Consider the following 16731-nt stretch of genomic DNA (forward strand, 5'->3'; position numbering starts at 1 on the left):
CTCTAACACTCTGTATCTTATTCCTTCCAGACCACTAACTCTATCTCTGCCCTGAGATCTCCCTCTGTGACTCAGTTTCCCCCTCTCTCGGCATCTCTGTCATTCTGAGATGTCTGTCTCTCATTCTCTCCAAGTCTCCGATTATTGAATGAAATTCAGATTCTCTGCTCTCCTCCCACCATATTTTATTTTCTTCCCTTCCCTCCCCCCCACTCCAGTCCTCTAGACGTTTTGAGATCCTGAAAGATGTAGCCTCAAAGGGGCAGGCCACACCTCACAGGAGATTCTTTTTTTTTTTTTGCATCTAAACTTGAGGGTCTCAGGGGACAAGATCAGGAGTGTCTCCCCCTCCTGCATTCACCTTCTGGATCCATCAGCCCCAGGCTGTGGGTCAGGTCTCCATTAGCTCTAACTAGACTGGACAAGAGGCAGATGCCACCATCCTGGCCAGGCCTGGGGGGGCTGATAAGGCAACAGATCTAATAAAGACTGGGGTGGGGGGAGTGGCCTCCCAGGGACTGTCTGACATTTCCTCCTGATAAGCCCTGGAGGGATAAGGGGCTGTGGGTTCTGGCAGGATGAAGGTTACCCATTAAGAGCAATGGGACTCCCAGGCTGGGGAGGTCTTGCCTCTGCCTCCAATCCTTCTCCCCTTGCTATTTGCCTCCCCAAAGAGATCTCAAAGCAATTGGCAGGAAGTCTATTTCTCCCTCAGGTCAAAGGCAGGGCTAAGGAGGGAAGAGGAACACTCAGCTTGTTCAGTCCCCTGACTCCAGCTACTGACCTCAGAGTACTGATTTACCCTTCCCTGGAGGCTCAAAGCCAGAACTTAGACGATCTGTGCCCCTCCTCCCATTATGGACAAGCCCTTCCCCTCTTCCAGGAACTTGCCCATCCATGGGGTGCATCCAACTTCCATTCCCCAGTGTCCTTCCCATCCCTTCCATCCCACTCCCCAGCCAGGCTCAGCTCTTCTTGAAGCTAAAGGCAAATCTTTAAGAGATCAGAGACTTGGGGAAACTTCACCTCTGTCCCTCTTCAGGAGAGATCTAAAGCTCTCCTCAGCCTCTTGTCTTCCATGAAATCTTGGGTTTTAGTGAAAGGAAGGACCCTCCATATCAGAGATCCAATCCCTCCCCAAACCCTTAGGTGGCTTCTTCCAACACAGGAGAGATGTGAGAACTTGGATTTGGGTGGGAACAGACAAAGGGAAAAGGGGGGCTGAGGTGATCATGGGAGAGAGGGAAAACCATTCACCCACAAAGGAAGGAGGGTCCTGTGCCAAGAACACAGGCATCCCACCCCATCCCTTCCTCTGCCCTCCCTACCCCCAAGGCAAGACAGAGACAGTAGAAGGGACAATAAATATATTGAGCGACTATGCCATTTAAGTAGCATACAAATTCTTCCCGTCATCCCACCCCCCTCCCCCAACTCCTCACAGGCTCCTGGGCTGAGGATGAGTTAAAGATGCTTTGAGATCACCCACGGGTGGTAATAATAGGGGTGGCGGTGGAAAGTGAGCAAGGTTGGGAGCCCCAGAGGCTTTTTAGGCCTGATCCTCAGGGCCTGTCCAACGCCTGACTAGCCCAGGACATCCAGGTAGACAGGAGGTGCCTTGATGAGGGCCTGGAGCCGAGCGTGGATGTCTTTGATGCTGTGGCGTTGCTGGGGCTCCCGCTGCCAACAGCCCCTCATGATGGCATACACCTCGGGGGGACAGGCCCGAGGCCTCTCCAGTTCCCTGCCCTGAGTGATACACTCGATTGCCTGGAGAAAGAAAGAGCTGTAAGAAGAGACCTGCACAGAGAAGCAGGACGTCCCAGCTGCCTTCCCGTGATTTGGGGCAAATCTTTCTTCAGGGTCTCCGTCCCCTCCAGGACTGGGTGGTCTCTAAGGTCTTTCCCAGTTCTGAAATTCTATGAAACAGCAACGTTGCAGCAAGAGGCCAGACTGAGTTGTACTGCCAGAGAGTGAGGGGAGGGTTTGCAGGCCATCTTATTAGATTTTTAGTGACCCATTAGGGGGAGCTACAGAAAGAGCTAGCAATGGACTAACTCGAGGGAAGACTCGTGGATGGACTTTCCAAGGGCAAGGGAGGGAGAAGCTCATCAGTCTGCGTTGTCCTAATGGACTCTCTGCCCTAGGCCCCAGAAGAAGCAAAAAGGAGGGCAGTCGGACTATGGAAAGAAGGCAGGAGATATCAAAATATTGGAACAAGAGAAGGAGAGGGAAATATCCCCTTCCCGTGTCCCTTTTCCCCCTTCTGTGGGGAATTTGCCTTCCCTAAAAGGAAATGATTTGAAATTGAAGCAGGAAAAAAAAAAGAAATAACAGCAGGAATGATGGAAGTATGACTGTAGATGGACTAGTGGGTATATTAGGGCAGGCGAGTGAGTACATGACCAGGGAGAGAAAGGAATGGAGATGAGGGAGGAGGGAGGATCAAGGAGGGGGCAGGAGCCTCCTTGGGTTACAGCCCAAGAGAGAATGGGGGTGTGGAGACCAGGGTACGGGTGGGGAGAGAGACATAGAGAAACCGAGACTAATTCCATTCCATCTCTCTGTGCTTGAGAAAATTAAAATCTATAACCCCCTCCCACTGCCCTCCCCAGCCCCTAGGGAGCCAACTGCATTAGGAGAAGAAATGGGAACTGACAGCTGTGAGCCAGGAGGTGGGGGAGGGTAGGCAGCTGAGCTGGGGGGCTGGACACCTGGGTCCTTCTCACTTTGCCTAGCTGGCAGGCTAGCATTGGGCATGGGGGACGTTGGACAGGACAGTCCTTCTGATGGTCTAACCTCAGTCCTTCTTGTCTCTATTAACAGGAAGGAGAACCAAAGCTGGGGACTGTCTATAAAGCATTTTGGGGACTGTTAAGAAAGTTCCCAGACTTGGATTTAGGGGTCAGTTGGAAAAGAAAAGGGGTAGGGATGGGGAGAAGAGCGAGGAACTAATAGGAAGCGGATGTTGGGCAGAATTACCCTTCTGATGACCTAACTCATGTCCCTTCCATACAGTGTCTGCCTCAAGTCTCTACAAATTGGAAGAACTGAAGCTGGAGTCTATAAAACATTTGGGGGGTTGTTAAGGGAGGCCCATGGCCTGGATTTGGGGGGGGTTACTGGGAGAAGAAAAGGGGTGGGGGTGGGGAGAAGAGAGAGGAACCAACAGGAAGGGGATGTTGGACAGAACTGCCTTCTGATGGTCTAACTCAGGTTCCTTCCATTCAGTGTCTACCCAGAGTCTCTACAAATTGGAAGGAGAATTGAAGCCATGGTCTATAAAACATTTGGAGAGCCTGGATTTAGGGGCCACAGAGACTCAGACTGGGAGAAGAAAAGGGGTGAGTAGGGAAGGAGAGGAATGAGGAGAGAGAAGAAGAGCAATAGCCAGAGGAGCAGGAAAGTGTGAGGGAGGCTCTTTAGGACCCCCCCTTCCCACCTCCCTGAAGAAAGGAAGGGAATGAAGCATGACTGATGAGAAGATGAACAGTGGTTAAGCTACAGAAAAGCCTGTCTGAGAGGGTGAAGTCAAATAGCAGAGTATTCTCGACTCTGAGGGAAAGGGGAGGGCAATGAACTGACTTTATGGGCCCCCAGACTTAAGGGTCGGCGCTGATGCCAGGGCTTAGGGAGCTGTGCTGAGCAGCTGACTGTATTGCTATCCCTCAGGGGTCTAAAGACAGTGTTAGCTGAGTGTCCTGGGACTGCCTTTAATTGATGTGAGCTGTACAACTCCAACATCCTTTTTCCCGAAGCTCTTCCTCATCATCCCAACTGCTAGTGTTGATTCTCTCAAACCACCTTATATCTGACTACTATGTATAAAATAAAAATATATCTGCATCTCCATTATATATAACTTGTGTTTAATCACTTTGGAGTTATGCTGCCTACATCACTCTATGTAGCTGTCATCTCCCTTATTAAAATGTAAGTTTCTGGAGCGAAGCTCTTTGTATTTATGTCCCCAGTGCCCCACGTGGTGCCTGTTCGTAATAGGTACTTAATACATATCTGATGGTTGATTGATTATAAGGGTGAAGTCAATAGGAGCTGGAGAGAGAGGAGGCCAGGATGGAGGCGGTAAAGATGCAGAGTGGAAGAGGAGCGAGGTTGGAGCTGGCCCCGGGGAGAAGAGGAAGAAGGCTGGAGTGAGGAGTGGGAGCTGGGGGGCAGGGGCACTAAGCTAGGGAGCCAAGAGGGGCTGAAACTAGCGGGACCCCAGCTACCTCAGTGTTGGAGAGCTGGTACCAGGGCTGTTTGCCATAGGTGAAGATCTCCCAGAGCAAGACACCGAAGCTCCAGACGTCACTTTCCGTGGTAAACTTCCGATAGAGGATGCTCTCCGGTGGCATCCATCGGATAGGCAGCATCGTGCGGCCCCCCACCTATGGGTAAAACACCAGACACTTGGGCCTCCTCCCTCAGGACCTCCTGGCCCAAAATCAGCTGAACTACTTTGGAGCAGGTGGGAGAGATCCCACCTGTGAAACCTAGGGCCAGAGGGAGGCCAGTCTTGGGATGATGGAGGGATTCAAGAGATTTAATGGGAATCCCTTGGAGCCAAGATTTAAATCCCAGATTTTCCACTTCCTAGCTTGAGCAAGTTATTCTACATTTCTGAGACTTGGTTTCCTCATCTACAAAATGGGGATGCTCTTGGCACTGACTATATCAAAGAGTTATGAGGATAACCCTTAGGAAACGTTAAAGTACTCTAGAAGTAAATTACATTTTCACCCCAGTGTCAGAGAGGGCTGGTCCAGATCTAAATGGGTGTCTGAGTATATGGGCAAGGAGGGGCATGGAAAGTCTGGGGGACGCCAAGCACTAAGTGATTCCCCTGCCCCAAAGATCCTCACTGCTCCCCCCATCCCTAATCATTAAATATAGATGCTGGTCCCTAGGCCAGAGCTAAAAGGGAAAAAGTGATAAAGCTTCCATCTGGATGGAGAGAAGAGAGACAAATGCTTCTTCCCTATACTGTCTCTCCCCAGCTGCTCTGCTCCCTCATCAGGTCCAGGGAAGCAGTCTTGCTCTCTCCCCTTTCAATCCTTCCCCCTCCAGCCCCCCACCCCCATTCACAGTCCTTCATCTGATCCAGGAACCCTGCAGTTCTGCTATTCTAGGAAGGGGCAAGGGAGAGTTTTTCACTAGGAGGTCACAAGTATGACCCTCCTCCTCTATGGCCTGAGAGGCAAGACTTTGAGGTCTTGGAATACAGCCTGTCTGAGCTGGAAGTGACCTTCAGAATCATCGAGTGCATCCTACTCCTTCCACAGACTGGAAACTGGGAGCCAGAGAGGGGAAATTATTTGACCCTGGTCATACAGTCAGCTTCCTTCTTTGGGAGTTTAGCATAGCCAGAATTGGGGGTGGGGATGGGTTTGGGATCCCTGAGTCTGGGGACCTGGCTAAGCTGGAGGGTATTTAGGGAGCAAGTCTCCAGAGGTGGGCACGGGACTCTTACTCGGTAGTAGTCAGTGCTGTAGATGTCTCGGCTCATGCCAAAGTCTCCGATCTTTACCACAAGTCCCTGGCCCACCAGGCAGTTTCGGGTGGCTAGATCTCGATGCACAAAGTGCAGGCTAGCCAGGTAGACCATACCAGCAGCCACCTGGCCAGCCACTGCCAGCAGCTGCCCCAGGCCTAGGGGCCCTGGAGCTGTGCCCACTCCATTGGCCAGTATCTTGGCATCTGGTCCATGAGATCTAGATGGGAGAGGGAAAAGAGTGAGTTCAAGGAGGAAGGAGAAGACACAAGCTGGCAGAAAAGGAGACCTAGTTCTAAAAAAGGAGATGGACAGGAGGACTTCCATGTGGAAGAAAAAGAATGGAACTTGACAGAGATATAATCACTTAGACTTTGGAGGGACAGGAGCAAAGGATCAGGAATAGGTGAGGGGAAATCAGAAATTCCAGCCATAGGGAAAGGAAAAAAGTAATCCATAGATTCTTGGGCCTAAATACTCAGGCAAATGAGTTCCTTGGACTAGGACTTGAGAGAGGGCAGATACTCTGATTGTGGAGGTGTCTGGCTATAGAAAGGACCCAGCTTTTCTCCAACGCCCACCCTTCAACTGAATTTAAGCTTAGATAAAGCCTGAGTGGAAGGAAAAAGGGTGGTTCTTAGAAGAAAGATGAGAGACAGATCCCTGGAGGAGGGGAGAGGAAAGGGTAGATTTTTTGGAGATAAAGGCTTAGGAGAATCTGTACTGACTAAAAAAAGTACCAGTTTTGAGAGGATATATTAAAAAAAACAACAACAACAAATGGAACAGAAGTTCCAAACTGAAATGGTCTGAATGGATGGGCTGGTACTGAGGATGGGATATATGAATTGGGAGGGATGAAGAGATGGGGTTCACTCTTCACCTAGAAAAAAGAGGAGGGTATAGGAGATGAGGGAAGATGTGCCCTTCAAACTCACATCAGACTCAATATTCATATTTGCAGGATGCTCTCAAACTTGCTCCTCTCCTCACTTCTTTATTTCTGCTTCTTTTTCCATCTTTCTTCGCCTGGATATTCAAACTCAACATGTCCTGAATCAAATCTATGGTCTTTCCTTTCTCCTTCCTCCTTCACAATTTATGACCGTGGAGGTGCTGTCCATCTGGTCTCCCGTGCTGAGAATTTGGCAGTGATCTTTGTCTGCTTCCTCTCCTCTAACTTCTCAAACCCCATCAGTTACCAGGTCCAGTCACTTTCACCAGATATCTCATGTCTAACCCATATATTCTCCTCACTAACCTGGGTTTTCATTTCTACTAGCTGCTCTATGAAAATAGCCTCTTATGGAAAAAAAAACAACATCTTTTCATTTATGCCTTTTGTTTTTACATCACCTTCATTTCTAAATATATCCTCTCCCCACCTTACCCAAGGAATCGTACTTTCTAATAAAGATTTTAAAGATAAAGGGGATTGGAAGGAGGCACGTCAGTTGTGTCAAACAGTATATGCCCAATTCCATGCACAGAGTTCCCCACCTGTAATGGAGGAAGATGTATTTTCTCAATTCTCTCAGCCATTATAATGATAAATTACCAAGCTTAGGTCATTATAATCACATAGCATCCAGTTTCTTTTGTTATTCTTTCTATTTACATGGCTGTAGTCTTTTTGGAAAATAACCTCCTTTAGAGATCTTTCCACTTCTATTTCACTTCTACTACATTTATAGTTTTCATTGCTGTCTGATCAGTTTTTATCCTACCAAAATGTGGTCATGTAATCCCTCTACTCAAAAATCATCTGGATTTTTGAGTCCTGTTCAGACTCTTTTGCATCCAAGACGTTCCCCAAACTGGCACCACCATACTTTCTGGCGTATCTCCTATCACTCCCTTCTACAAACTCTGTGCTCCAGCCAAAGTAGACAACTCTCTATTCCCCAAACGCACATTTTACTCTTGACACTCTATGCCTTTGCTCATGCTTTATTCTGTGCCTAGAATGCCCTTTCTCTTCTTTTCCTGTTGAATTCTTACCCATCCTTTAACATCCGATTCAGATACCACTTTCTTCCTTAATCACCTACCCCCTTAAACTTTGCCTTATACTTCTCTAGTTGTTCTTTGGTATTATACTTTTCTGTGCATGCATCGAATGAGATGACATATGTAAAGCCCTTTGCACACCTTAAATTAGTAAACAAATGCTAGTTATCATCATAATCATCATTCTACTCTCCTATTGGACTGTAAGCTCCACCAGGGCAGGGACCATGGCTTCTTCATGTTTTTTATCTCCTTCCCTTGCCTCCTTCTAGCATAGTTCCCTCTGCATGTGTACTCAGAAAATTATTCTTTTAAAAAAAAACCCTTTACCTTCTGTTGTAGAATTGATATTGTGTTGATTCTAAGGCAGAAGAGTAGTAAGGGCTAGGCAATTGGGGTTAAGTGACTTGTCCAGGGTCACATAGCTAGGAAGTATTTGAGATGACATTTGAACCCCAAGACTTCTTTCTCTAAGCCTGGCTCTCTATCCACTAAGCCACCTAGCTGCCCTTGTACTAAATAAATTCTTAATAAATCCTTGCTGAATTGAATTAAATAAAATCCTCCTAGCTTTCTAGGCTTAAAACCTTGGCATTATCATTGCCTCATCTTTCACCTCCCATGATGAATCAGCTATCATCCTCCACTGAATCTGCTTTCCTAATGCCTCTCCTATCAGTCCTCTCTTCACATGGCTAAGAATCCCTCTAGGAACTCGCTGTTAATTTCCTAGACTATCTAGTAGTCTTCTAACTGGCCTCCTTACTTCCAATGTCTTCCCTCTCCAATCTAACAGACATTTATACAGTGCTGGCTATATGCAAAGAGCTTCACAAAGCTGCCAGCATAATTCTTTGGATAATCTTTTGGATCAAGTTATTCCTCTGCTCAGAAACCCTTGGTGACTCCCCATCATTTACTGTAATGTATAGCAAACTAATATGGCCTTTGAACACTTTGAGCATACAAAATATCAATGAAACTACCACTGTTTGGTGGCAGTGAATGTGGGAATACCCCTAGAACAAAGGTAAAAAAATGTGAAAACAAAACAGAGGCAATTAAGGCTATTCTCACCACTCCCAACATCCCCAAAATGCTCCATATCTTTGGCCTTTTTGATGCATTCATTATTTTATAGTAAATATAATTTAAAGGTAATGTATCACAAGCATTGGGCAACTGGGTGGCTCAGTAGACAGAGTTGGATGTGGAGTTAGAAAGACTCTTCTCCTTGAGTTCAAATATGATCTTAGAGACTTGCCATCTATGTGACCCTGAGCAAGTCATTTTACTTTGTTTGCCTCAGTTTCCTCATCTGTAAAATGAGCTGGAGAAAGAAGTGGCAAATTGTTTGTGTTTCTTTGCCAAGAAAACCCTAAATGGGACCACAAAGAGTCAGACACGACTGGAGCAACCAAAGAACGATATCACAAGTGACATTTCCTCCAGGAACCCTACTCGTGTCATCTTGATCACCAGTGTTTCTCTAAAGATGGTTTGGGAAAGGCCAACCAGGAAGAATCCAAATTGCCTGGCCTGGTCCTCCAGGTCTATCACCCTCTGACAGCAATCTCTTTCATAGGCACTATGATCCCATGAAATTGCCAACCCTCCTCTGAACTCTTCTTCCTTGTGAAATGCATAGTCCCTCCTCCTCTAAGTATCTGCAAATGCTCTCCATCCTTTGAGGACCAAAGCAAACCCTTCTTCCTGAATGAAGAATCCCACCCCCCATCACAGATCCCTTCACACTCCTCTGTGTGCAAGACACCTCCCTGAGTAGGTCACAGACTCCTAAAGGGTCTACATCTTGTATTTTTTTGTACTCTCTCCCACTGGGAAATCAGTACTGAATGAATGAGCCCATTTTAGGATGGGTGGAGGAGAAGGTGGGGAAGGATCCCAAGGGTTGAAGTTGTAGATGAATGGGGAAAAATAAGGGCTGGGGGCAACACCTGAGAAAGCGGTTCAGGTCTCCATGCTTCATGTATTCAAAGACCATGAGCAGCGGGCGGCCCTCCGTGCAGACCCCAAAAAAGCGGACGATATGCTGGTGCTGCAGGACCGTCAGCAGCTCTGCCTCTCGCTGGAAGTCTTGCCGGGCACTCTCTGACACCTCCTTCAGGGCCTGGTGTGGGTGGCACAGGGTGGGTGGACATGGAGGTCCAAGCTGGCATGAGCCCACCCCCAGACCCCACATGGTCATCTCCACCAGCTGGACCAGCCAAATGTAACCCGTCTTATACAACCAAGCTGTCCAGGGCACCCATGGACCCAGGCTGCCCTCTGGGCTCACCTTGACAGCCACAAGCATCTTGTCCTGCTCTGGAAGCAAGTTGTGGCACTCTGCCAGGAAGACCTTGCCAAAGGCCCCTTCTCCCAGCTCCCATTTGAGCACGATGTCCCTGCGTTTAATGTGATGGACACCTGGGGAAACAGCACAACAGGCATTGAGTGCCTCCTAGGTGCAGAGTCTAAAAAGATGGGGGGAGATACAGAAACGTAGAAAAGGACAAGCCCTGTTTTTGAGGGACTACCGTCTGGTAGGGGGTGAGGCATCCGCACAGGTCCATGTAATATGGCACCTGAGAGGAGCTGGGGAGGTTCTGGGGCTTCCCGGCCAGCCTGGGAGTGCCGGCCCAGGGAGAGAGGAAGGAGAGCTGCCATTTGGGGTGAGGACACTTCCTTTGTAGGTTTGGAAGTGAAAGAGTGAGGAGTAGGACTGGGAAAACAGTCCAGCCTGAGGAAGATCTCAGGGCAGTTTTGTGGGGGCCAGAAGGATGGAAGCTGAGTTCTTGTGCCTCAGACCTACAGTCCCTGTTACCCATGGCCGAGGAAGGGTGGGAATTCGGATCTGCCTTGGGCTAAGCCAATGGGGCGTCCACCCAAAATTGGACATTAATAGGAGGAGGCCCCAGGAGCAGGGGGTCAACAAGGGGCCCGATGAGGAGTGAGTCAGAAGAGATTAGGTCAAAGCTCCCATGCCGATCACTCCCAGCCTGGTCATGACAAGGGAGACCCAGACATTTACAGAGGCAGGAATGACAGAGGTGCTTTGTACCAGGAACCCAGACAGGCTGTGCTCAGAGATCCACATGAAAGAAACCAATGGCACTGGGTCCCTGTCACCCCCTCTCTCCCCCTGCCATAGATACACCAAGAGGAGAGCAATGGAGACAAGATGGTGAGACCGGGCTCCTATTGCACAAAGGAATCCTGGGGTTTCTGAATTCCTCCTTCTGTTTTGGAAAGAGATTGGCAGCAAGGTAGTACCATGGATAGAGCACTTTGCCTCAATTTCCTCATCTATAAAATGGGGATAACAATAGTAGCTCCTTTCCAAGGTTGTGAGGATCAAATTTGGCATTGTGCCTGGCACATATCACTATGTCAACATTAGCTAGTATGTTATCATTCTTAGTTACTACACTGGAAGGAGGAGGAGAAGAGCAAGGACATGGCAGTCTCATAATAAAGGAGAGCACTGAAGACAGGTCAAGAAAAATGTTGTATTCAATCTGGGGGAAGAAGGTTGTTGCTGGCAGGGGCATCAGAGGAGGCTCCCTGCAGGAGACAGCATCTGAGGTGGGTTTTTACAGATTTTGAAGAGAGAGAGAAGGGGACAAGGAGGGAGGAAAAGCATTCCAGATAGAGAGAAACAAAAGCATGAATGTCAAAAATGTGAAAAGCAAAGAACAATAAAGTTTGGCAAGAGCACTTGTTTATGAAGTGGAAGGCAGTGTTAGGTTCTGGAAGGTCTTGAATGGTAAGATCAGGAGTTTAAATGGCATGATGGATAAAGGGAGTCATTTAAGGTCTTTGAGCATAGGAGTGATATGACCAGAATAACAAACAGAAAAAATGATTCTGGCAGTCCCATGAAGGATGGACAAAAGGAAGGAAAGGGATGGGGGAGACTTGTTAGGAGACTCAGGCAGAAATGAGGGCCTGTACTGAGGCAGCTAGGTGGCACAGCAGGTAGAACTCTGGGTCAAAAGTCAGGAAGAAGAGTTCAAATCTGGCCTCAGGCACTTCCTAGCTGTGTGACCCTGGGCAGGTCATTTAATCCTATTTGCCTCAGTTTCCTCATCTGTAAAATGAGATGGAGAAGGAAATGGCAAACCACTGCAGTATCTTTGCCAAGAAAATCCCAACTGGGGTCACAAAGAGTAAGACATGAATGAAAAATAACTGAAAGACAATAATAACAAGAATTGCCAACATTTATAGATCACTTTCACTTTTGCAAAATGCTTTTCATGCATTATCTCATCTGATCCCTGTGAGGCATCTGTTATTATTAATGCCCATTTTACAAAGGAAGAAACAAAGGACTGGAGAGGTTGCCCAGGATCACCCAGTTATCTAAGGTAGGACTCCAGTGCATGCCTTTTGGACTCTGATCCCTCTGATCCCTGCGTTCAAGTCCCCACACCAGCCACTAGAAGCAGACCGATGACAAGAGCTGAGGCAAGTGACCACTTGTCAGGAACCCATAAGGAGAGGGTACAGAAAGGACAGAAAAGTCTCCCCTTGGAGGCAGCCACTCATGCCCTTAGCAAAGAGAGGCAAGATTATATTTTTTGCAAAATTATTGACTAGCAGACTCCTGGGGGCAGAATTCCTCTGGCCTGGGGTTAACCACAGTGGATGGGCAGAGAGGTAGGAGTTAGGTGGAGGGGGGGCTCTGTGGCAGCCAGGCTAAACATAGGGAGTGAGGAGCACCAGCATTTCCCCAGTCTAAGCCTCACTTTCCCCATCCCCTCTTACAAGCATCACTGAAGTATTGTGGATTCTCAATGATGTGTCCCTGTAGCCCAGCTCCCTTTCCCTCAGGAGACAGGGAGCTGTTTCCCAGAGTCATGAAGTGTAAGGACATGGCCAGACCTTCCTCGGGGGCCAGTGCTGCAGGACCTGGGGGCCAGGGAATAGGCAAGTCAGAAGAATCACCAAGCCCCAATCTCCCATCTCCCCCTCTGTGTACCCAGTGTCCAGACACCCTCCCCCGATATGGTTGCCATTTAAAGGTCAGGGCAGCAATGGAAAGATTGAACCCCATGTCCCCCAATACATGCACCTGATCTGTACTGGTTTTGAGGCTCCAGGGTTTGGGGGGCACTCGAGAGCCAGAAAGGAGACCCAGAGGGTGGGGCACTAGTAGCTGCTCTTGGCTAAGCTCCTGATTAGTCTCAGGCCCCTATGGGCACTGCAGACACCCCTCCCTCCCTTAGGGCCCCAGGTCTCCCAGAATCACTTAGTGTTTGACTCTGATCCAGCCGCAAATTAGTGGCTGCTGCTGCTAATACCACCCCCCATCACTACCACCTCCCAACCCCCAGAATACACATATACAGCAGAGTCAGGGGATCAAGAGAGACAGAAACAAAGATGAAAAATGAAATGGAGAGAGAGAGAGAGAGAGAGAGAGAGAGAGAGAGAGAGAGAGCAAGAGCGCAAAAAACAGGGGCATGGAGGGGTACCAAGATGGTGAGTGACACTTAAAAGACAAATAAAGAGAAACTGAATGAAGGAATAAAATTAACCAAATGGCCCAGAGGGGGTTGAAAACAGAGATACAATGAGAAACAGGGACATATAGAAGAGCAAGGGATACTGAGAGAGATCATGGAGAAACACAGAGACAGTAAGACACACAGAAAGAGACACGGAGATCCACTGAAAGACAACAAGGGAAAGAGAAACATCATTGAGCCCATCCTCTAGCTCACGGTTGATCCCGAACTTGCTTCTCCGGCCACATTTGTTGAGAAGAATGAGTAGGACAGAGAGAAAGAGGCAGGCAAAAACAGCTAGACCCACTGCCACTGAGACCTGGTAGAGGAGGATATGGTTGGACACAAATGGGTCAGAGCTACAAGGAGAAAGGAGATGGTGGCTCTCATGATCACTCATTTCTCCAGACTCTCCTTGCCTTGGGCTACTTTCTTCCCTCCCAATGAGACCCAAGCCCTCTATTCCCTTCTCCTCTCTATTTCAGGGGAGATGTGGAGATCTTGTTATATTCTCTCTCCCAATAACCCCATTGGTATAGCTTTGATGGAGATGGGTATAGTCCTCCATAAAGGCAGTTTATTGGCACAACAGGAATTACCAGAGACATGGGCAAGGACTTGGGGATTCACTGAGATCATATAAATTTGTCTGTCACTTTCAGTCAGTGACTTTGACTCTAATTCCCTCACCCACACAGCAGTGCTCTAGGTCTTAGCCAGTTTCCCTTAACTCTAACTCTTGTTTCCCTCCTTACCCCAAAAGATTGGTCTTCTTTCTTCTCCACAGGGACTCCATTGGTGCTATTGGTGTCTGGGTGAGGATAGAGAAGAGTAGACAGTGATAGACCCTATACCTCCCCCTCAGCCCTTGTTCCCATCCCCAGGCTGAGCTCCCCATGCTTCTAAAGGAGGTCAAATGAACCCTATAAGCAGTGCTCTCATTAGCTCTCCATCCTCCCCCAGCCAAAGAGCAGGATCAAATGTGCTCTACTAACTCAGTGAAAATAGGGATGTGATACTTACCTCCTGGGGAATAGGAAACTGCAGGGGAGAAAAGAAGGGAAAGGGAGAAGGAGTCAGTGGGTTGTGGAACTCTCGTCCCCCAGCTCTGTCCCCTCACCCAACAGGAAAGGAAGGAATGAGGGATGACACCAATCTGAAGGATGAACATAGGGAGGATGGGCCATTTCCCAGCTGGGTCACAATAGTAGCATTAGTAAGTGATGTGGTGGAGAATGGTGGCATTACAAGACAGGGAATGGAAGAGGATCCCTAAGGTCTATTTCTCTTCTCTGTTGGGCTACTGTGGAAGGAAGAGGAGGAGAACCCAACAACCCAGAGCTCAGATGCATGGATCCCAGATAAATGGGGTCTAGCTAGGTTGTGGTGACAGACTATGGTAGAATGAGGATGAGGAACCCAGACACTGAAGAAAGACTGAGGGAAGAGGCAGGAGTCCTCAGTGAGGAAGAAGATAGGAATTATGAATCATGGGAAATAGAGCTGGAGGGGTTTTAGAGGTCATCTAGTCCTACCCCTTCATTTGATAAGTAAGGAAACTAATGCTGATAAGGAGTGGGGGGTGGGGGGTGGGAAGTGATTTGCCCACAAATTACTCAGAGTAGGAGAAGTGGAATTTGAACTAGATCATTTGTCTCTATATCTTTTATTACATGAGGTTGGGATGCCAGAATTTCTGGGTTCCTTTCCCTGGACAGGTCACAGAATAGAGGGATTGGACAGGGTCTTTCCTGACTCCATCCTTGATGAAGGGGTAAATCTCTGAAGGAAAACTGGACAGTCTTGGGAAGTTACTCCAATGGGCAAGCCATGCCAATACACACAAAAGACTACGTTCCCTGGTCATATCCCAAGTCTAAGTGTGAGTCACTGGGATGATGGATTCTGGAAGGGCTACCTACCAGGGATGGGATCCTCAGGGTTGAACTGGAAAGGATTGTCCATGAAGGAGGCCATCACAGAGTCAATGGCTCGTCCCCCAGAGTTGGAGACCTCCAGAGTATAGTTGCCATTGTTGACATGGGTGGGCTGGTTAAGTCGTAGGCATCCATGCCTCACAGTCTCATTGGCTGTCTGCTCCAGGAACTCCGTGAAGATGAAGTTGGTTTCATTGAGCAGGAATCCATTGAAGCGCCAGGTGAGGGTAGGAGGTGGCTGCCCATCCACAGAAAAAGGAATGCACCAGTGGTGCTGGGAGACTGGGTGATGGAGCTGCACTTTGGGTGGAACTGTGGCCCAGGAAGGAAGGGGAAAAATAAAAAACAAAGAGAGAGCCATTGAATCAGAGGATTCGTAGCTAGAAGAGCTCTTAGAGATCATGCAAGACAAACTCCTCATTTGACAAATAAAAAGTAGGAAGTTCAGGGAGATTCAGAGACTTGCCCAAGGTAGCAGTTATTAAACAGCAAGGCTGAGGTTTTAACCCACGTTCTCTGCCTCCAAATCCAGGGCTCTTACCCAGTTAGACTGTGAGAAACTATACTGAAGATCTAAGGAAGTTAGACTTTGGGCCTAAGACATAAGAAGTTAGACTTTAGAAAGAAACTGGATAAGATTATTTCATAAAAAGACCTTGGAACATTGGGCTTTGAGTCTAGTAAAACTGGATAATTGGACTAAAAAAATCTTAAGTAACAATTTTGGAAAATCAAATTTAAAGAAAAAATAAATTAATTTTAAAAAGTAAAATGAAATTGGGGGGGGGGGTAAAAGTAGGAGTCAAGCCTAGGAAAATCAGGCACTGGGCCTAGAAAAACTCTAAAGGAAGGAGACTTTTAAAAAAGGGATGTGAGGCCAAGAACCTAAAAACAATTGGATAGTAAATATAAAAAAGCCAAGTATCAAGGAGAAAAGAAACCAGGCTATGGGACTAAGAAAATCTAATTATCTCATTCATTCAGATCTTTGCCCTTGAAAATTCCCACCCCCAGTTCCCTAAACGCTGTTCTGTGTATCAAGTTCTCCTGGGACTTTGTGGAACAGCTGTGGGGCAGCTGTAGACACTGTTCCCCCCACCCCCCCATGCCTCCCACTCCCTATTCCACATTCCCCCCAGTTCAGGCCTAGAGAAAATGGAGGGATCCTGCCCCCAGGGGAACATGGAACCCAAGGACTCACAGGAGACGTTGACCTGCACCGAGAGCTGGGCCCGGCCCACATCATTCTCAGCCCAGCATATCACATTCTTTCTATTGAGGTCGCTGGAGACATTAGCCAGAATCAACCATAAGGATGACAGATTCCCAGTTTCCAGGGGCTAGGAGAGAGGGGGATCAGATCAGGGAGAGCCTTCTGGAAGAGGTCAAGATTTATAAACTCTAGAGCTGGAACAGAACCTCGAACCCTTCGACTTTAGCCTCTTTATTTTACAGGTGAGGAAACAGTGGCCTAAAGAGAGCAAGTGATTTGCCCCAAGCCACAAAGTAGCTTCAAATCCAAGTCTTTGGACTCCAAATCCAGCAGTTGTCCCAACTCTGGGGACCCAGGTGAGGGGAAGGTCACTGCAGCCTTAAGGGAATAGGAAATACTCTCCAAACCTGCCAACTCTTGTGCTCTCTTCTAGTTTTGGATGGAAAGGAGTTTCATTACCCAAAGCAGAAAAAGCTGATATGAAAGAGGAAATAGTCCTTGAGAAGCGATGGAATTCAGTGAAATGCCTCTTACTTCCCTTTTGGTATTTATGTTCAGTTG

General features: G+C 47.8%; 1 protein-coding gene across 1 annotated transcript in view; it reads right to left on the bottom strand.

The window, feature by feature from the left end:
• Window positions 1-1352: 1352 nt before the first annotated feature.
• NTRK1 (neurotrophic receptor tyrosine kinase 1) overlaps window positions 1353-16731 on the bottom strand; it is a 37813-nt gene continuing 22434 nt past the window's right edge. The window contains exons 7-17 of the mRNA XM_056814647.1: window positions 16159-16297; window positions 14943-15269; window positions 14044-14061; window positions 13776-13831; window positions 13237-13339; window positions 12278-12421; window positions 9804-9934; window positions 9463-9635; window positions 5474-5714; window positions 4233-4391; window positions 1353-1770 (exon numbers count right to left, since the gene is read on the bottom strand). Of these exons, the coding sequence (XP_056670625.1) occupies window positions 1585-1770; window positions 4233-4391; window positions 5474-5714; window positions 9463-9635; window positions 9804-9934; window positions 12278-12421; window positions 13237-13339; window positions 13776-13831; window positions 14044-14061; window positions 14943-15269; window positions 16159-16297 (1677 nt within the window). The 3' untranslated portion in view covers window positions 1353-1584. The remainder of the gene's footprint in view (window positions 1771-4232; window positions 4392-5473; window positions 5715-9462; window positions 9636-9803; window positions 9935-12277; window positions 12422-13236; window positions 13340-13775; window positions 13832-14043; window positions 14062-14942; window positions 15270-16158; window positions 16298-16731) is intronic.

This window comes from Monodelphis domestica, chromosome 2, assembly GCF_027887165.1.
Source record: "Monodelphis domestica isolate mMonDom1 chromosome 2, mMonDom1.pri, whole genome shotgun sequence".
NCBI classification, from domain to species: Eukaryota; Metazoa; Chordata; class Mammalia; order Didelphimorphia; family Didelphidae; genus Monodelphis; species Monodelphis domestica.